The 21,780-nt window shown below is 45.4% G+C and overlaps 1 protein-coding gene across 1 annotated transcript; it reads left to right on the forward strand.

Moving 5' to 3' along the window:
• LOC129135488 (nuclear pore complex-interacting protein family member B12-like) lies at positions 1-21,269 on the forward strand. Its single transcript, XM_054655629.2, is given in 9 exon segments — positions 1-3,033; positions 3,185-3,342; positions 10,360-10,488; positions 14,115-14,214; positions 14,378-14,522; positions 18,607-18,667; positions 18,777-18,812; positions 20,170-20,597; positions 20,599-21,269. Coding segments are annotated over 8 exon segments (1,557 nt in total). The 5' UTR covers positions 1-3,033; positions 3,185-3,222; the 3' UTR covers positions 21,137-21,269.
• Positions 21,270-21,780: the final 511 nt, after the last annotated feature.

Consider the following 21,780-nt stretch of genomic DNA (forward strand, 5'->3'; position numbering starts at 1 on the left):
AGTGAGCCAGGATCCCACCACGGCACTCCAGCTTAGGCGACAGAGCCAGACTGTGTCTCAAAAACAGGAAAGAAAACAAAAGAAAATTTGGACTATTGCCAATTACAAATATTTTTAGAGAATTCAAAACAGTAACTGTGGATGATGGAAACAATAGTTATGATAAAAGTCTGATGAAACTTCCCAGTTCACAAGGAAATTTAATTACTTATGTGCAGCATTTTAAGACAGTAATCAGAATCATGACTGACAGCATCACATCAGGACCACCAGACTTTTATAAATTTCATATAATCTTCAGAAATAATTAATAACTTTTTTTTTAGATAGATTCTACCTCTGTTGCTCAGGTGGGAGTGCAGTGGCATGATCTTGACTCACTGCATCCTCCGCCTCCTGTGTTCAAGCAATTTTCCTGTCTCAGCCTCCCGAGTAGCTGAGACTACAGGCATGTGCCACCAGGCATGGCGAATTTTTGTATTTTTAGTGGAGACAGGGTTTCACCCTATTACTCAGGCTGGTCTCGAACTCCCAACCTCAGGTGATCCACCTGCCTTTGTCTCCGAAAGTGCTGGGATTACAGGCATGAGTGACGGTGCCCAGCCATTCATAACATGTTTATACAAATATAACTTTAACAAATATTTAGTATAACTATCAAAATTACAAATCATAACATATTAAATTTGTATAAATGTATGTAATTTTTGGAACATGTATATCAACAACATACCCATAAATATAACTGAGATGAGATCTAATGTCACCTCACTTGACAGTGCCCTCCCATGCAGTATCACCACATTTGACAATGCCCGCCCATATAATCTACCAAATAAATCGAATCACTTAATACCTCTACAAGATGAGAGATACATTCTTTAGACTCCCGAAGGGACGCAGCTGAAAAATCCCAAAGTTAATTTTAAGCCAAAAAGACCTGATTTAGGATTTTGACACTGGAGAAACCCATCAAAGATGTCAAGTTTGAAAACACTTGATCAAAACAGAATCACAGGTCACTATTAAAAAGGGTATTCATTTAACCAGAGACTTCCAAAGCAATACAGAAACTTACATGGATATAAAAACCTTAACCCTTTTAAAGGTCAGATTTGCTAAGTGATCAAAAGGGGTACTTGAATTGAATCGACACAGGAAGAGTGTGTACAGGGTTGTGAGTGTAGGCAAATGGTTACTTTGGTCATATCTCCATTTGCCACCTGATTACACATGAGAATGGCATCTTTACTCACCAGAAAGCCAGTATTATGGGAGGTGTAGGAGGCATTCTTGGACTTGAGACAAGAACATTGTTGTGTAGAAATTTCATTGACTGTGTTAAAATTATTCTCCATGGGCTGGAGAACACATAACGTGGTGTTTAGAATGCGACGGGCATTGATTGGATGCAAGGTCTCCACACTTACTAGCTGTGTGACATTGGACAAAGTGCTTCATCATTCTGAGACTCAGTTTTTAAAGGAAAAACAACTAACTACCTTGCAAGCTTGCTAGCAGGTTTAAGTGTAATAATGTGTGGGAATGACTAACACGTAGTGACAGCTTAATTAATGTTAACCCTTATCATTATCATATAAGAATGTGAGTTACATAAGAGAGGAATCCTGTCAGTTCATTCTCTGCTGTGTCCCCAAGACCATGAATCATGGCTGGCACGTAGTAGGCATTTAATAATATTTGTTCAACAAGTATTTGGCAGTCTTGGAGGGCAGAAAAGGAGGTGGGGAAGATTTTTAAAAAACATTTTTTAAAAAGTCACATTGTCCTACAATACCAATTTTTCTTGCATATTTAGGAAATTGAGGGTTTTTTCCTAAAACATGCGGACATATGGGAAATAGGATGCAACATTTGCACTAATGTTTCAGACACAGTTAGAGGTTTCCAAGAGATTTTGCGCTGGGGAGGCTGCTTGCTACAAGCTCCCAAAGCTCTGGGAGGACATAGTATTCATTCCTCCCTCAGCAGAAGTGGTGAGGCAAGAAGCTCTGGGGAGCACCCAGCCTTGGACTTTTAGCATAGTGTGTCAGGTCTTCATAGTTTGGGCCCAGGGCACAGAGAAGTCACAGCTCTCTGGCATCCTGTGACCTTTACCCTCTTTGCCAAGGGAAAATGTGGCCCTCCAAAGCAAGAAACTTGAGGGCATGGGTCACCCCAGCCCTGGCATCTGCCCAGAGCCCGAGAAGGAAGGAACAATGATCCTCCAGCTACCTCACAGGGCTGGCCACTGCCCTGGCATCACCCAGCTGTGTTCGGCAGCCTGAACCCCATCTGTGGGGATGTGAGGAGGAAAATACAAAAGTCCTTAGGTGAACACTGAGAAGGCAGATGCAGCAGAAGCCTCCAGGCCAGAACTACCCAGTCTTGGACCTATGGTGGAGATACAGCATAGCTGGCGATCATGTGTACTTACACTGTAAGGTCACCTGGTTGCACTATGGCCTCATCTGTGGCTCTGAAAATGAAGATTTGGAAGGAGATCATCACAGCTAATGTTTAACAAGCCCCTCCTGTGTGCCAAATCATTCACCCCTCACAACAACCGAATGAGCTAAGGATTCTCGTTATATATAGTTTATGGAGAAGGAAGTGCAGACATAAAGAGGTGAATTATCTTACCCAGATCATACAGCTGATAAGTGGTGGAGGCAGAATAGAACCTAAACAGTGTGGCTCCGGAGCCCACATGCATTGATTCGACAAGTGTTTATTGAGCACCTGCCACGGACAAGGCCTTGTGTGATTAAATAGGGTTATAATTAGTAATATAAAAATGAGAAATCACTAATGCTTTTTAGACTTAACATTTTCTTTTTTTGTAGGTTTCAGGCACAGAACTGTATATCCAATAATAGTGAAATGGATCCCACTAATTATGACCGAAATGATGATACATTTAAATGACTTGGATGTTTTATGGGTATGATCTCGTGAAACCTTGAGAGAAACTGAATGATGAATGAAACTATTGTTCCTGTTTCACACAGAAGAAAACTGAGGTTAAAAGGGGTAAAGTAATTTTGCATGGCATGAAGTAGAAATTCAAAGTACAGGAATTTGAACTTGGTTCTGTCCTTTTCTGAAGCCCTTGACCACTATAGACTCAAACATCACCTTGTTTTTCCGCTCATTCAACACTTTTTTTTAAATTGTCTAATAGGTTGGCACTCATCATGAGCCCCTGTTCTCATTCTGCAAATGGTGAAGCTCTCTATTGTCCTGACCCCACGGTTCCTGTCCCATGACCAGGGCCAGCTCACCAAGGAGCTGCAGCAGCACGTAAAGTCAGTGACATGCCAATGCGAGTGCCTGAGGAAGGTGAGTGAGTGCAGACAGATGGGGCCTGGTGCCCTTGAGCAGTTCCCGGGTCTCAGCTGCCACACATCTCATAGCGGGTGATGCTGGGGGAAGCTTACGCAGTCTCAGTACTGGCTTCTTCCTCTTTTTCTTTCCATACAAGTGGCTTAGGGATGGGGTAGAGTAGTTGACTTATTTGGATGAAAACCACTATCTTCTGTCAGAAACTCAAAAGGAATCATTGCTGGCATGATAATCTAAAGAAAAACAACCAGACAAGTGCCCAACGACACTTAAAAAGGTTATTTATTATCTTGCCAAGTTTAGGCTGGGCATGGTGACTCATGCCTGTAATCCCAGCGTTTTGGGAGGCTGAGGCTGGTGGATCGACAGAGGCCAGGACTTCGAGACCAGCCTGACCAATATGGCAAAACCTCGTCCCTACTAAAAATACAAAAATTAGCCGGGCATGGTGGTGTGAGCCTGTAGTCCCAGCTACTCAGGAGGCTGAGACAGGAGAATTGCTGAGATTCAGGAGGTGGAGGTTTTAGTGGGCCGAGATCACGCCATTGCACTCCAGACTGTGCGACAGAGCGAGACTCTATCAAAAAAAAAAAAAAAAAAATTATCCTGCAAAATTTGAAAAGGAAATTCAAATCAACAGCTTCTAAACTACTTTTTAACATGACTCATAATAAGAAATACATTCTATAGTACATATATATGTTCTATAATTTTGAATAAAAGAATTAACCACATCATATTTATTTTACAACATGTAATACATATTTTTTATTCTCCTTCATTTGTTTTGAATGCTCTGTGCAGTCTACAAAAAGTCCAATAGTAACAATTAAATTATTCATTAAGTTGAACATTATCTTGTCTTTTAAAATGATAATCTCAAAAATAATCTTTTATTTTTGAGATTTATATAGATACACACACACACACAGACACACAGACACACACACACACACACACACATATATATATATATATTTTTTTTTTTTTTTTTTTGAGACAGAGCTTCACTCTGTCCCCCAGGCTGGAGTGCAATGGCACAATCTTGGCTCACTGCAACCTCCGTCTCCCGGGTTCAAGCAATCCCTCTGCCTCAGCCTCTGAGTAGCTGGGACTACAGGTGTGCGCCACCATGCCCAGCTAATTTTTGTATTCTTAGTAGAGATGGGGTTTCACCATATTGGCCAGGCTCGTGTCAACTCCTAACCTCGTGATCCGCCTGCCTCAGCCTCCCAAAGTGCTGGGATTACAGGCGTGAGCCACCATGCCCAGCCAAATCTAGGGCTGGAACATGGCTGCAGCATATAAAAAGAATTGAATTCCATACTTTTGTTAACCCTGTTTTTTGTTTGTTTGTAGTTGTTGCTGTTTTTGAGACAGAGTCTCGCTCTGTCGCCTAGGCTGGAGTGCAGTGGTGCAATCTCGGCTCACTGCAGACTCTGCCTCCCGGGTTCAAACTATTCTCCTGCCTCAGCCTCCCAAGTAGGTGGGACTACAGGCACCCACCACCACACCCGGCTAATTTTTGTATTTTATTAGAGACAGGGTTTCACCATATTGGCCAGGCTGGTCTGGAACTCCTGACCTTGTGATCCGCCCACCTCGGCCTCCCAAAGTGGTGGGATTACAGGCGTGAGCCACCACACCCAGCCCCTGTTTTGCTTTTGTTTTGCTTGCTTCTTAGGGTTGTTTTTCTATTTATGGTAAAGGCATTGGCTTTCCATTTGTAGCATCAATAGAATATTTCCTGTTTACAATAACCGTATGTCATAGTAAATGGTAAAGGGATTTAAAGCAGTGGTTTTCAGCTGCCAGAGGCCTGAGAGAGTTTGGGCACACTCTGTGTGATTGGGCAGAAGGCCTGTGGGAAGTTTAGCTGAGGACAGGGCCAGGAAAGGTGATGGACAGTGGGGGTCTGTCCTGGTCACCAGGCCCCTGGGTCCTGCCCACCTGCTTGGAGCTCCCCACCCATCACACATGATGCTGCCAAGCCCTCTGGGTATTGTGGGCAAATACCTTAGGAGAGAAGCTGATGAACTTTGTTTCTTGAAATGCACAGATTCCTTGGACATCCCTGAGAGGTCAATCATGAAAGTCAACTTGGTTTTCTCCCCGTCATTTGGGTTCAGAATTTAAAGTCCACACACACGGGCAGTAAGATGATATAGATAAGGACATCATCACTCGGTTTCGGATGTTAAAATGTCTAGGTGGGTTAGGGGTGATTTGAGATCACACAACCTTGTGCCACAAAGAGGAATTCCCAGGCCAGAGGGAGACATTTTATTGCCATGTTATGATCTTATCATTGAGTTGAAAGGCAATCTTGTTTCATTTTGGATTCTTTCTTATGTTTATGTCTTATAAGGGCACTTTGAATTTCCAAGCAAATAATAATTTTGAATTAGCTTTTAATCATTGACTTCTAGCACAGTTATATGATCAGAAACATGCTGTGTGATTTGATTGCTCTCAAATATATTGAGATTTGCTGGAACAAAATAAGTCAGGTTAATTTTTGTAAATGTACCATGCATGCTTAAAATGAATGTATCTACATTTGTTCCTGAGATACAGGTTGATGGACGGATGGCTACACGGATGTGATGGAGATGGTTTACTATCGGGACCTTCCGTATCCTGCTGATGCTTTGTTGCTTAGGATATGAATGGCTGAGCGGAGGCTGTAAAACCTGGCACTCTGCTTGGGTATGAGGTTCTTCCTGCCATCCTGCCATCATTTGTTTTTTATGTTTTGTCGCCAAAAGTGACCTTGAGGAACCCTGGGAGCTCAGGAAGGAAGGAGCGCCCAGAAGCAGGGACAGGGAGCTGGTTGGGGAGGACCAGAAATCAGGTTTGTGAAGGTTCCAGAGAGGACCTGTCCTTGCGAGGAGTGTGGGAGACTGAGATGGGGGAGGGGTCATTGGAATGATGCGGGCGCTACTTGGCATTGTCCATTGTGAGGCACCACCGGGGTCATCAGGGATTGGTGGAGAGGGAGTATAAAGCCCCAGGGTTGCTAAGGGAGGGCCCAGACCGAAGAAGGTTTGGTGGATAGCAGAACCTTTTTGTCTCCCTCTAATTGCTCCTAAGCCTCACGCTCCCTTGCCCCGCGTGTCCTGTTGCTTCCCTGATCTTCTCCGTGACCTGTAGCTAAGCCTTCCACCAGCGCTTGAGAACTTAATTTGAACCGGATCCTTTCCCAGACCCTTTCTTCTTCTCCTCCTCCTCCTCCACCTCCTCCAGGTGCCCAACAGCCCCCTTCTCCTCCTTTCCCTTCCCTTACTTCCCCCCTTCCCCTCCCCTTCCCCTCCCCCTCCCCTCCCCCTCCCCAACTCAGATCCCGGCCCGGTCCCCGTCCCCTTCCCTCCCCCCTGCCCTAAGCCACCTCCACCTCTGTCCTGGCCGCCTCAGGGCGCCCTGAAAGGACCAGGACATGCGGGTGCGGTGGATGCTCTTTTGGCTCCTCTTTTGGCTCCTGCTGGAATTTATCAGCCATCAGTGCATCTCTGTAAGTAGACGCTGGACCCGTGGGGTTTCTTCCTTTTTACTGGGCTGTGTCACGCGGCATGAAATTACACAGCTCAGGCCTGTAATCCCACACTTTAGGGGGCCGAGGTGGGCAGATCACTTGAGTCCAGGAGTTGAAGACTAGCCAGGGCATCATAGCGAAACCCCATCTCTACAAAAAATTCCAAAAGAGATTAGTTGAGCCTGGTGGTGTGTACCTGTTATCCCAGTTACTGGAGAGGCTGAGGTGAGAGGATCGCTTGGGCCCAGGAGCTGGACGTTGCAGTGAGCCGAGATGGCCCCGCTGCACTCTTGTCTCTAACAAACAAAATGGACCAAAACAAAGTGAAATGTCATTTGATTTGTGTCATCTGGTTTGATGACTGTTTTTTTTTTTTTTTTTTTTAGACAGAGTCTCACTCTGTCGCCCAGGCTGGAGTGCAGTGGCAAGATCTCGGCTCACTGCAACCTCTGCTTCTGGGGTTCAAGCAATTGTCCTGCCTCAGCCTCCTGAGTAGCTCAGATTACAACGCCTGGCTAATTTTTGTATTTTTAGTAGACCACCACGCCTGGCTAATTTTTGTATTTTTAGTAGAGACGGGGTTTCACCATGTTCGCCAGGATAGTCTCCATCTCTTGACCTCGTGATCCGCCTGCCTCAGCCTCCCAGTGCTGGGATTACAGGCGTGGGCCACCACGCCTGGCCAAAATATATAACTTTAAGTGTAAGTTTACTAACTTTGGAAAGTACATACACCAGCATAAACCAACCCCCTTTCAAGATCTACATTATTTTATTTATTTATTCATTTTTTTTTGAGACAGTTTCTCCCTTGTCGCCCAGGCTGGAGTGCAATGGGGCAATATCAGCTCACCGCAACCTCTGCTTCCCAGGTTCGAGTGATTCTCCTGCCTCAGCCTCTCGAGTGGCTGGGATTACAGACATGTGCCACCACTCCCAGCTAATTTTGTATTTTTAGTAGAGATAGGGTTTCTCCATGTTGGTCAGGCTGGTTTTGAACTCCCGACCTCAGGTGATCCGCCCGCCTCGGCCTCCCAAAGCGTTGGGATTACAGGCGTGAACCACCGTGCCCAGCCAAGATCTACACTATTATGTCACCCCAGAAAGTGAACTCTCACTCTTCCCAGCCAGTCTCTTTCTTATCATAGGTTAGCTTGCTTATTCTGGAATTTCGCGTATACAGATGCATGCCATGCCATAGGTACTCTTTTGTGTCTGCTTTGTTCTGCTCAACACCACGTTTCTGAAATCATTACCATTGTTGTATGGTTCTCTAACTCCATCATTTCCATTTCAGACTCAGCATATGCTGAGTTCAACCTGTTGAAGGGCTATCTCTGTTTAATTCACCATCTTGAAAGAAACATTTAAAATTGAGATGTTTTCAAGAATATATAGTTAAATCCTGAGGAATCCATGTAGAAATGTTATCACAAGCTGTCTGAACTTACTCAGGGGAAGTCTTCGTCTTCACTCACATAAGAGTCTGATGGAATTAATATCAACAATCTTAGAGAAATCTCACACTATTCATGCCATTTTCATGATCTCCACCTTGGTAATTTTTTTTTTTTTTTTTTGAGACAGAGTCTCGCTCTGTCACCCAGGCTGAAGTGCAGTGGTGCGATCTCGGCTCACTGCAACCTCTGCCTCCCGGGTTCAAGTGATTCTTCTGCCTCAGCCTCCCAAGTAGCTGGAACTATAGGCGCATGCCACCATGCCCTGCTAATTTTTTGTATTTTTAGTAGAGATGGGTTTCACCGTGTTAGCTAGGATGGTCTCAATCTCCTGATCTCATGGTCCACCCACCTTGGCTTCCCAAAGTGCTGGGATTGCAGGCGTGAGCCACCATGCCCGGCCCACCTTGTTAATTTTTAAGCACTAAAATTTGATACTTATTTGTGAATGAAGTAATCTCTTCATTGTGTGTGTGTGTTTTTTTTTTACTTATGCTGAGATTTAAATGACAAAGATTCATATAATCCAAGAGAGAAGTATTATTTAGAGGGATTCTTTTACCATGTGATATATAATAAATGCATCCAATGCTATACATCAATTTAAAAAACAAGTAAATAACTTTAAAGAAAAGATAACTACTGGCCAGGTGCAGTGGCTCACACCTGTATTCCCAGCACTTTGGGAGGCCCAGGCAGGTGGATCATGAGGTCAGGAGTTGGAGACCAGCCTGGCCAAGATGGTGAAACCCTGTTTCTACTAAAAATACAAAAATTAGCCGAGCGTGGTGGCAGGCGCCTGTAATCCCAGTTACTCAGTAGCTGAGGCAGGAGAATCGCTTGAACCCGGGAGGCAGAGGTTGCAGTGAGCTGAGATCATGCCACTGCAATCTAGCCTGGGTGACAGAGCAAAACTTTGTCTCAAAACAAAAAAGAAAAGATAAGATAATTACTCTATACTTAGCTTGTCTTACCCATGAGTGACGGGCTGCATGTGGCCCAGGACAGTTTTGAATGCAGTTCAACACAAATTTGTAAACTTTCTTAAAACGTTAGGAGATTTTGGCCAGGTACAGTGGCTCATGCCTGTAATCCCAGCACTTTGGGAGGCTGAGGCGGGCAGATTACCTGAGGTCAGGAGTTCGAGACCACCCTGGCCAACATGGCAAAACCCCATCTCCACAGAAAATACAAAAATTTGCTGAGTGCACTGTCAGGCACCTGTACTCCCAGCTACTCAGGAGGCTGAGGCAGGAGAATCACTTGAACCTGAGAGGCAGAGGTTGCAGTGAGCCGAGAGCACACCACTGCACTCCAGCCTGGGTGACAGAGTGAGACCCCATCTCAAAAACAACAAACAAAAACAAAAACAAAAAAATGGCCGGGCACGGTGGCTCACACCTGTAATCCCAGCACTTTGGGAGGCCGAGGCAGGCAGATCGCCTGTCAGGAGTTCAAGGCCAGACTGGCCAACATGGTGAAACCTCATCTCTACTAAAAATACAAAAATTAGTCGGGCATGGTGGCAGAGACCTGTAATCTCAGCTACTCGGGAGGCTGAGGGAGGAGAATGGCTTGAGCCCAGGAGCTGGAGGTTGCAGTGAGCCGAGATTGCACCACTGCACTCCAGCCTGGGCGACTGAGTGGAGCAGAACCCTGTCTCAAAAAAAAAAGAGGTTTTTTTTAGATCATCAGCTATTGTTAGTGTTAGTGTATGTTATGTGTGGCTCAAGACAACTTTGCTTCTTTTAATATAGGCAGGGAAGTCAAAAGATTGGATATCCCTGCTTTATACCAAGAAAGACAACACCCCACATTTGCAATGCCTAAAAACACTGCCAGCCATCTGAAAAACATGTGACTTCTAACTTCTGTTCTTTTTTGTAGCGGTGGAATCCCACGGTGATATCTGAGGGATGCGGTTACCTTTTGGAGGAGGTTGACAGTTTCTAAGGATGATTCTTTCTGAGTGAAATATTGTCAGTGTCATTGACCTTTTCATTATTTCAACTATTATTATTCCAGGTTATCAATACTCTGGCTGACCATCATCATCGTGGGACTGACTTTGGTGGAAGTCCTTGGTTAGGTATCATTATTGAATTTCTGAGAAGTTATAAAGTTGTCATTACCCTCTGGACAGTTTACCTTTGGGTGAGTATACTAACTTTCTGTAGAGGTATACTTGTAATCACAAATAAGAATAAATTATATAAAACAATTCACGTTTCTGGACTTCATTATGAATATGTGGTTTTACCCAAAAAATCAGGGAAATGATTTATTAGCATAAGAATTATGAAAATATCTGCCATTTACATTATGAAAATTAAATAGGTCAGTGTTTGTTTAATAGAATGTCAACAGAGCTTTTGGTCAAAAATAAGTTTTTTTTAACCTTTGTGCTATTTGTCACAAATGGAGTATGAGGTTTCGTCACTTAAATAGGAAATTCTTTCTAAACTCTTCTGCTTTATAGTTCTATCGTATGGGTGGAAGGAAAGCTTCCAGTCTCCTCTCTGAAGATTCACTGCAGAAATGAGCTGACAACAGACAGCTTAACAGGAAAAGAAGAACATAGAACAGGCATAAACATGGGAACCAGCTGAAAAATGAGACTGCTAGAAGGGCTGGATGGTTGATGCTTAAAGAGCACCCTCTTCTGAGGGGAGAGGGAGATAGATGGAGATGTAGGCCATTTAGAGGGGCAGCAAATGATTTTTAGGGGAAATGAAAGGGCCCAAGGAACAAACAATTGGCCTGAGACAAAGTTCCTCTGAGGTCATAGGGACGAGGTGACAAACTGCCGGAAGGTGAAGGGCAGAACTGCACTGCGTCTCATGATGCAGAGAAAGCCCCAGAGAATCTCTTAGAACTGCCCTCCAAGAGAATCAATGAAAAGTGTGTCTGGGCAGGGTAATTTTGAATGACATCATTCAAAGTGCATGTTCCCACTTGCAACTGGAGAGAGATCAGTATGTCAAAAGTCTGTACTTGGTAAGAATTTGGCTGCTAAGTTGTGCCATAATTTGTCTTTTGAGCCTTTTTTCCTTTGGGTAAGTTGAGCTCTACATTTTGTCTTGCCATTCATGACAGTAAAAATGTGGTTGTCTGGGGGCTGAACCTCCTCCTGAACAATGATCCAAGATAAAAGTACTAATACCACAATGCTTTTTTATATTCAAGGGAAGAGGAAGTATGTTTCAGTTTTACCACCTAGATAATTACACGTCATTTGGCACTGCCTTTCAAGATATGTAGAAAACAGAAAATATATGAGTTATGAAGATATCTAGGCACATTTAACATTCTCTATGCCACTTAGTCCTGAACAGAGAATTTTCGGTATAAATTGGAGGAAGCTTTTTTTTTTTTTTCTCTTTTCTCACCCCCAAGACGAGTCTCCCTCTGTTGCCCAGGCTGGAGTATAATGGTGTGACCTCGGCTCACTGCAACCTCCACCTCCTGACTTCAAGTGATTCCCCTGCCTCAGCCTCTCAAGTAGCTGGGATTACAGGTGCCCACCACCATGCCCAGCTAATTTTTGTATTTTTAGTAGAGTCGGGGTTTTACCATGTTGGCCAGGCTAGTGTCAAAACCCGACCTCAAATGATCCACCCGCCTCAGCCTCCCAAAGTGCTGGGATTACAAGCGTGAGCCACCACGTGAGCCAGGGGAAGTTTTTTAATTTACCGCTTTTTAACAATTCCATTTAGGAAAGTTCAGTTGAGCTGTTGGACTTGGACAACTTCGCACCTCTCATCTTTGTCGTTGTCACCTAGTCATCTATACCATTACCTCCTAAGCAGGGACATCATGGGTGCCATGAAGCATTCATGCGTGATGGCATTTCTTTGCTTCTCATTTCTTCATGTGTTTGACATTTCTCCTAGCTCCAAACTGGGCCAGCTACCTTTCCTATGAAATCTAGCAGTGGCTGTGGGATTGACGTGGTTGCTCTTTTCATCTTTTTAGATTACCCATTGCTTCTCTTGAAATCCTAGTACATGATTTTTTTTATCCTATGTGCAGAAATCAGGAAAAAACAAATTCTACAAAGAATTTGAAAGATATTATTTCAGGCCAGGTGTGGTGGCTCATGCCTGTAATCCCAGCACTTTGGGAGGCTGAGGCAGATGGATCACTTGAGGTCAGGAGTTCAAGACCAGATGGGCCAACATGATGAAACCCCATCTCTACTAAAAATACAAAAATTAGCCAGGCATGGTAGCAGGCACCTGTAATCCCAGCTACTTGGGAGGCCAAGGCACAAGAATTGCTTGAATCTGGGAGGTGGAGGTTGCCGTGAGCCAAGGTAGCGCCACTGCACTTCAGCATGGTTGAGAGTGACACTCCGTCTCAAGAAAAAAGTCATTTCAATGACTACCTCAGGAGATTCATAGGTATCTGACCCACATCTGAGATGGGATTTGCATTGCATTTTAGCTATGATGAGAACAAATATTTAATATCTTCAAAGATTAAAAGCATACTGTGATAATATGGAAATCTTGGTGGGAATTCAGTCATTAGTGAGAATGTTTTGCGTTAAGTTCAAACCAGCCTCAATGAAGCTGATGTGAGGGAAGGCAAAGTGAACTCTGAGTAGAGCAGGGACAGAAGGAAGATGCTCCAGTGCAGATCAGGAAGGAGCAGGGGGTGAAATGTTACAAATTCTAGAACTCAGAGAGCTGAAGGTAATTACTTCCTTTTCAAGTTGTGAAACATGTTAACCTGTGGTAAAATACTTATAAGATGATAATTACCATCTAACCGTGTTGAAGTGTACAGTTCCGTTGTGTGAAGTATATTCATGTCATTTTTATTTTATTTTATTTTTTTTGAGACGGAGTCTCACTCTGTCACCAGGCTGGAGTGCAGTGGTGGGATCTTGGCTCACTGCAACCTCTGCCTCCTGAGTTCAAGCAGTTCTCTTGCCTCAGCCTCCCAAGTAGCTGGGACTACAGGCGTGCGCCACCATGCTCAGCTAATTTTTGTATTTTTAGTGGAGACGGGGTTTCACCATGTTGCCCAGGATGGTCTCCATCTCTTGACCTTGTGATTCACCCGCCTCAGCCTCCCAAAGTGCTGGGATTACAGGCGTGAGCTACCGCACCTGGCCTTTTTTTTTTTTTTTTTTTTTTTTTTTTTTTTTTTGAGACAGAGTTTCAATTTTGTTGCCCAGGTTGGAGTGCAATGGCACAATCTCAGCTCACCACAACCTTTTCCTGCTGGGTTCAAGTGATTCTCCTGTCTCAGCCTCCCGACTAGCTGGGATTACAGGCATGCACCACCATGCCTGGCTAATTTTGTATTTTTAGCAGAGACAGCGTTTCTCCATGTTGGTGAGGCTGGTCTCAAACTCCCGACCTCAGGTGATCCGCCTGCCTCGGCCTCCCAAAGTGCTGGGATTACAGGAGTGAGCCACCGTGCCAGCCTCATGTCATTCTTGTGTGTGTGTGTGTGTGTGTGTGTGTGACAGAGTCTCATTCTGTCCCTCAGGCTGGAGTGCAGTGGTGTGATCTCGGCTCACTGCAACCTCCGCCTCCCAGCTTCAAACGGTTCTCTGCCTCAGCCTCCCGAGTAGCTCGGATTACAGGCGCCCGCTGCCATGCCCGGCTAATTTTTGTATTTTTAGTAGAGACGGGGTTTCACCATCTTGGCCAGGCTGGTCTTGAACTCCTGACCCCGTGATCCACCTGCCTTGGCCTCCCAAAGTACTGGGATTATACGCATGAGCCACCGTGCCCAGCCGTCATTCTTATATTATTATTTCCTAGTTGTCTTTCCTGAAGACTATCTTCCAGTCTGAAAATGGACATGATGGATCCACAGATGTACAGCAGAGAGCCAGGAGGTCCAACCGCCGTAGACAGGAAGGTATGGCTCTGTTGGAGTCCCCATAGTGTGGAAATGAGTTTGTCCTGGAAAGGGAAAGAACAGCTTCTTGCCCTCAGGTTTCTCACCTTCTCCTCTCCTCACTCTCACCAAGGGCTGAGGTCCATTTGTATGCACACAAAGAAAAGAGTTTCTTCCTTTCCAGGAAATAAAATTGGCCGGAAAGACGTCATTACTCTACAGAGACATGTGAAAACAAAAGTTAGAGCTAAAATCCATAAGATGAAGGTGACAACGAAAATCAACCATCATGACAAAATCAATGGAAAGGGGAAGACCGCCAAAAAACAGTAAGATGTGCCTTGACACAAATACTGTTGTATGAACCATGTGCCAATCAAAGTAGACAACTGTAAAGTCCTTGAGAATATTTTCTACAATATTTGTGGCAAATTCAGTGGGTTCAAAATTGAGTTTGTCCTTTCTGCTTCATTAGTTTAAGCTGTATAATTCCTTTCCCTTCCTACATTCTTGTTTGTCATTTTTTCGGGGGAAGAGGAGTTGCTAGTACTGGCATTGGTTTTCCTTTCTCTCTCTCTCTTTTTTTTTTTTTTCCTGAGATGGAGCTTTGCTGTTGTTGCCCAGGCTGTAGTGCAATGGCACAGTCTCAGCTCACTGCCTTTTGGGTTCAAGCGATTCTCCTGCCTCAGTCTCCCAAGTAGCTGGGATTACAGGTGCCCACCACCATGCCCAGCTAATTTTTGTATTTTTACTAGAGATGGGGTTTCACCATGTTGTCCAGGCTGGTCTCGAACTTCTGACCTCAGGTAATCCACCTGCCTCAGCCTCCCAAAGTGCTGGGATTAGAGGCGTGAGCCACCACAGCCAGCCTTTTTTTTTTTTTTAAATTTTGAGATAGGGTCTCGCTCTGTCGCCCAGGCTGGAGTGCTATGGTGCAATCTTGGCTCACTGCAACCTCTGCCTCCCAGTTTGAAGCAATTCTGCCTCAGCTTCCCGAGTAGCTTGGATTACAGGTGTGTGCCACCACATTTGGCCAATTTTTTTTTTTTTTTTTTTTTTTTTTTGAGACAGAATCTCACTCTGTCACCCAGGCTAGAGTGCAGTGGCATGATCTTGGCTCGCTGCAACCTCCACCTCCCAGGTTCAAGCGATTCTTATCCCTCAGCCTCTTGAGTAGCTGGGACTACAGGCATATGCCACCATGCCCGGATAATTTTTGTATTTTTAGTAGAGGCGGGGTTTCACCATATTGGCCAAGCTGGTCTAGAACTCCTGACATCATGATCTGCACACCTCGGCCTCCCAATGTGCTGGGATTACAAGCATGAGCCACCGTGCCCAGCCCAATTTTTGTAATTTTAGTAGAGACAGGGGTTCACCATGTTGGCCAGGCTAGTCTTGAACTCCTGACCTCAGGTGATCTGCCTACCTCAGCCTCCCAGTGTGAGCCACCACACCCAGCCTGGATTGTTGAATTCAATGCTTGGGTCACCTCCAGATTCATTTTCGCAGTCTTTCATGTTTTGGTCATATTACATTGTATTTTGCTGCCATATGACTGATCTTTCTTTGTTAAATGTGAGATACTTGTTAAAAAATATTTAGCAATGAATTGAGGCCTAGTAGCATGTTATCTTGCTGCAGAAGAGATGGGAGTCTACTTCTGGGGGATGGTCAGGGGTCCTCCATACAGGCTGCAATTGAGGTCGTCGGTGCAGGCTCAGTCCCTACAAAGGCCAGGGTATTTCCTGTCCACCTCTATTCTGATGCATGACTCTTCTGGGTCTCAACCAGAGCCAGTGGACTTCAGTATGGGTCGCTTTCATTGGCAGACCCTCAATCCACTTGTTTTCCATCTAATCCCACGCATGTGTGCAAAAGCTGCTGTGCTTCTTTGCATCTCAGTAGTTCCTTCTGGAATTCAGCAATGAAACTCAGGGAAATGGGTTCCAAATGCGAGGCTGACTTTCGTCCTGGGTTTCCTTCTTCTCCATCTTCACCTCATGTCTGTTTACTGCCATGTTAGCAATTTGATGTATTCAATCATGGGTTTTATATTCTGTTTGGTGTCCCCCATTGTTCTCATCGGAGATCAGAAGCTTCAGATGCACTTATGTCAACTCAAGAGTAGAATGCTTCCTTAGCTTCCCTCCAGAGTCAGGTTTTGTGTTTCTAGTTCCCAAGTGCACAGCAGGAGTAGTGATGTCCTCACTGGCTTCTCATTTGCATTAAACTGTGAGCTTCTTTAGCGTGGGGACAGGACCCTGCTCCCATTGCATTCTCAGCACCTCACCACACACTCCTTGTTGGAGGCCACTCCAGACAGCATGTGCTGAAGGGTGCCCTGTGGTCAGAAACAAGTTGATTAACTTTCTCTTTGAAGTGTTTTCGTCCCTGTTTCCTAGCGTTCTGGGAATTTTACACATCCTTCCTATAAAACCAAGTATCAGGTGAGATCCTTAGGATCAGGACCATGAATCAAGTGGTGTGAGGGCAACACAGCAAACTTACCCTTTTTAGGCCGTTTCCTTTTTCTGCCCTCAATCTCTGTGAACTGAACCTTGTTAAACTCAGTCAACACCAGGGTGGATGGTTTGCCATTGTCACCTATTTTCAGGACATAACACCCTGACTTAGGAGCCATTCCAATCATTTGTAATTCAATAGATGCACCCAGCATTCAGATTGCCTTTCCTCTCAACCAGGATCTTTAAAGTCGATGACAAGAGTTCCAGTCCTGAATCATGGCAAAGTGCAGTAGTGAACTGCGGGGTTAATGACACCATATTCTGGAAGGATCTCTCTATGGCTGATGGTCTCAGTTCTGGCATCAGCCTCTGACTGAGAATCAGGTCTCACACAGGAGGAGTCAGATGAGGAGCAATCCTCTGCTTCCGATGGAGTTAGTTGTGATGAATTGGTGAGGTCTGGTTTTTCACACTGAACTAAAATGAGCTTTCGCTGTGTCAAGCACAAGACTGACCCCAGAAACACACATAGTGCACCTCATAGAAGCTTTTAATAGTCTTTATATTTACTAAAGAATAGGACTAACTATGGAACTATGAAGATGAGCTGGAAATGACAGGTGACTTGCCAGCAGGCCAGAGTGTGACTTTTTTTTGTCCCTCAATGGGAGGTGTCAATTCTCCCTTCGGTTGTGAGAATCAGTTGGTTCATTTGTGGGAAGGTTGCAGGGGGGATCTTTGAATCACAGCCTTCAGACGCCAGAAGGGCAGAGGGAATCCCACACGGGCTGGTGGATCATGTGTGTGCATTTCTCTCCCTTCTAATCTGAGGAAACTAAGCATGAAAGAATGTGAGCATGCAGAAAAGGAGAGGTAGGTATCAGAGGCAGAGGAAAATGGGAAATTGGATATGAAAGAAATACACACCTACAAGTGAGTTCAGAAACTGAACCCCACCCTCCTGGGAAACACCCATTGGAGTGTTGTTTTTAACCTTTGTACAATGTTTAGACCCAGTAAATGCAGAAATAGAAACAAATGGTCAGAAGACATATCGTGAGAGAGAGAAAGAGTTCACAAAACAGAAAACAAAGTACCTTAATATTTACCAGTGACCAAAAGATGTGAAGTAGCAAAACGTCTCCTGATCCCATTGCCAGCTAGACTGTGTGGAAACTCAGATCATACCAGCCATTCTAGGGGTGGGGTGAGTTGTTGTCATCCTTAGGAAAGTGTGTTGTTGTAGGATCAACCACATCCTTCAAAAGGACTATGCCTGTTTATAAGCCCAGCTGTTTCTGCCCTGTGAAACACGGTAAGGATATTAATACAAAGAGAATACAGCTTTATGATAAAAGACGCTCAATGAAGGATGAATTAGGGATACACTGAGAATGGGGAAGGAAACTATCATCTCAGAAGTCAGCAGGCAGTAAGCAAGAGGAGGAATCAATATAGCAACAGTTTGGATCAGACTGTACAGTTTTTTTTGTTTTTGTTTTTGTTTTTCTGAGATGGAGTCTCGCTGTGTCACCCAGGCTGGAGTGCAATGACGTGATCTTGGCTCACTGCAACCTCCACCTCCCAGGTTCAAGTGATTCCCCTGCCTCAGCCTCCCTAGTAGCTGGGATTACAGGTGCCTGCAACCACACCTGGCTAATTTTTTGTATTTTTAGTAGAGAAGGGGTTTCACCATATTAGCCACAATGGTCTCAATCTCCTGACCTCGTGATCCATCCGCCTCGCCCTCCCAGAGTGCTGGGATTACAGGCGTCAGCCACCGTGACCGGCTCAGACTGTACTCTTATAGCCATCTGAAATACGTTTTCTAGGTATAGATAGATTGTGTAAGGGTACAGTTGTGAGGATAACAGAAATATGGCAGATTATTTAAAATCATCCTGAAAGTGGTGCTTTATCTGATGAAAGTGATTGTAATCCACAGGAACATGTTTCAACCTGCGCAAGAGTTGCGGCGGCGGGCAGAGGACTACCACAAATGCAAAGTAAGGAGCTTCCTCCCCGCAGTTGCAGGATAGTTCAGTGCTGATGCAGATGATGCCACGGCCCTTAGACTCTCTCAACATTCAATTTCTCATGTGTTGGCTTTTTCAGATCCCCCCTTCTGCAAGAAAGCCTCTTTGCAACTGGGTAAGTTTGCTTGTTTTCCTTGCTTTTGGACATAGTCTGCCAGGTCAGGACCTGGATACATTTTTCTCCCTACAGCTCTGTGCTCAAGCCCTGCAGAGGGAGATGGCAGAGAGAAAGGCTGCCTACAAGCATCACAGTCCCATCCCTGTTGGTAACCATGTTGTGCAAAAACACTTTCATCCCCACCCAGTGGGGCCCCTGATCGAATATTCTAAGTGTCAGAGGTCCCGTATTTGTAATAGCAAATGGGCCCTGACTGTAAATTAGTGAAGAGTGAATGTAACTTATTACCCACAGGGACAATTCCAAATGAAGGCCTTAAATCATGCTCAGCTAAGCTGGTTCTTGTGTGGCCTCTGTACCTTCAAAAGCTGCCGAGTCCTATTACACGTGATGGGACTTGTACACTTGAAGTGAAACACAGTTTTAAAACTTGCTTTGTTTAGAATTCCCACCTCATTTTTCCATGGACAAAAGTATTCTTCATGTTTTAGTGCACTTACAATTTGGTATTACCTGGGAGTGAAAAGAAATATTATAGCCATGCCTAACTGACTTCTTGAGATAAGATTGTTCTGTCAGAAAACCCTCTCCCAGTTCCCCTGCAGCTCTTCAGGAATCCACATCTCTCCAGAGCTCTTTGTTCTCATGGGTGGCACCTCCAGAGTGAAGAAGGTCCTTTGTCAAGAAGGGAAACAGAGGGGAAATGAGAGGGTCCTGCAGGCAGAGCTGGAATCAACTTCCACTCTGCCTCTTGCAAGCTGTGTGACCCTGGGCACAATTTCTCCTTCCTCTGGAAACCTCTGTTTTCTTAGATTTGGAGCAGGGTGGTCACACTGACCTTGCAGAGTTCTGAGAATCAGAGACAGAACATAAAAGGCCTGGAAAACATTCTCCAAAAAGAAGCTGCAACATGTGTGGACAACGGGCTTTTCATGCCTCTCTTACTGTCTCTTACTGTCTGTTGACCTGGTGCAAGAAACATGCTCTGGTGATGGCTGTGAGGGAGGAATGAGGATAGACATAGACACTCCTGTGTCTCAAACATGCTTCTTTATTACTCTGTTATGACTCTGTCTTCCCTGGGGCAGGACCCCAGCCTGCCTACATTTGCAGACAGACACAGTGGCATGTGGAGACAACAGTGTGTCCCAATGACTTTTCTTTACCCCCCAGCTGTCGGCAGTACTCAGTGGAAGGGTGATATTATGACACTGATACTGCTATTTTGAAACCTGGAGGATGGAAAGGTGCAAAAATCTATCACCAGCAACAGAAGGTGAAGACTGTGTTGGTGGCGGTAATTTTGTCCATCAAATGGATATGTGTGAAAGCATTCCCTCCTTTGTCCCTACAGGTCAGAATGGCGGCAGCGGAGCATCGTCATTCTTCAGGATTGCCCCACTGGCCCTACCTCACAGCTGAAACTTTAAAAAACAGGATGGGCCACCAGCCACCTCCTCCAACTCAACAACGTTCTATAATGGATAACTCCCTGAGCCTCAAGACACCTCCCGAGTGTCCGCTCCATCCCCTTCCACCCTCAGCGGATGATAATCTCAAAACGCCTCCCGAGTGTCTCCTCACTCCTCTTCCACCCTCAGCTCCACCCTCAGCGGATGATAATTTCAACACGCCTGCCAAGTGTGTGCTCCATCCCCCTCCACCCTCAGCGGATGATAATCTCAAGACACCTCCCGAGTGCCTCATCACTCCCCTTCCACCCTCAGCTCCACCCTCAGCTCCACCCTCAGCGGATGATAATCTCAACACGCCTGCCGAGTGTGTGCTCCATCCCCCTCCACCCTCAGCGGATGATAATCTCAAGACACCTCCCGAGTGTCTCATCACTCCCCTTCCACCCTCAGCTCCACCCTCAGCTCCACCCTCAGCGGATGATAATCTCAACACACCTGCCAAGTGTGTTCTCTATCCCCCTCCACCCTCAGCGGATGATAATCTCAAGACACCTCCCGAGTGTCTCATCACTCCCCTTCCACCCTCACCTCCACCCTCACCTCCACCCTCAGCTCCACCCTCACCTCCACCCTCACCTCCACCCTCAGCTCCACCCTCACCTCCACCCTCAGCTCCACCCTCACTTCCACCCTCACCTCCACCCTCAGCTCCACCCTCAGCTCCACCCTCACCTCCACCCTCAGCTCCACCCTCACCTCCACCCTCAGCTCCACCCTCACCTCCACCCTCAGCTCCACCCTCACCTCCACCCTCAGCTCCACCCTCACCTCCACCCTCACCTCCACCCTCACCTCCACCCTCAGCTCCACCCTCAGCGGATGATAATCTCAAGACACCTCCCTTAGCTACTCAGGAGGCTGAGGCAGAAAAACCACCCAAACCCAAGAGGCCGAGGGCCGATGACGTGGACCCATCATCGCCCGAACCCAAGAGGCGGAGGGCCGATGACATGGACCCATCATCATCCAAACCCAAGAGGCGGAGGGCCGATGACGTGGACCCATCATCACGCAAACCCAAGAGGCGGAGGGCCGATGACGTGGACCCATCATCATCCAAACCCAAGAGGCGGAGGGCCGATGACGTGGAACCGTCATCACGCAAACCCAAGAGGCGGAGGTTGAGTTAGCTGAGAACAGGCCATTGCACTCAAGCCTGAGCAATAAGAATAAAATTGAGTAGAACAAAATAAAAAAATCAAAAAACGAAACAAAACCCACACTCCAAAAACAAACTAACAAAGAATAAATAAATAATATAAAAATAAAATAAATACTGCAGTCCTTATGTTATTGCTTTGTTTCGATATCTGGTATGATTGCCTGAGGGACCTGAGGTTTTTAATCATGGGGTTTTTTTTAATCTTTAGAAGTGGTTGGTTATGTAAAATATTATTATTATTTTTTTTTGAGACTGGATTTTGCTGTGTCACCCAGGCTGGAGTGCAGTGGCTTGATCACAGCTCACTGCAGCCTCAACCTCCTGGGCT

This window comes from Pan troglodytes, chromosome 6 (assembly GCF_028858775.2).
Source record: "Pan troglodytes isolate AG18354 chromosome 6, NHGRI_mPanTro3-v2.0_pri, whole genome shotgun sequence".
Taxonomy (NCBI): domain Eukaryota; kingdom Metazoa; phylum Chordata; class Mammalia; order Primates; family Hominidae; genus Pan; species Pan troglodytes.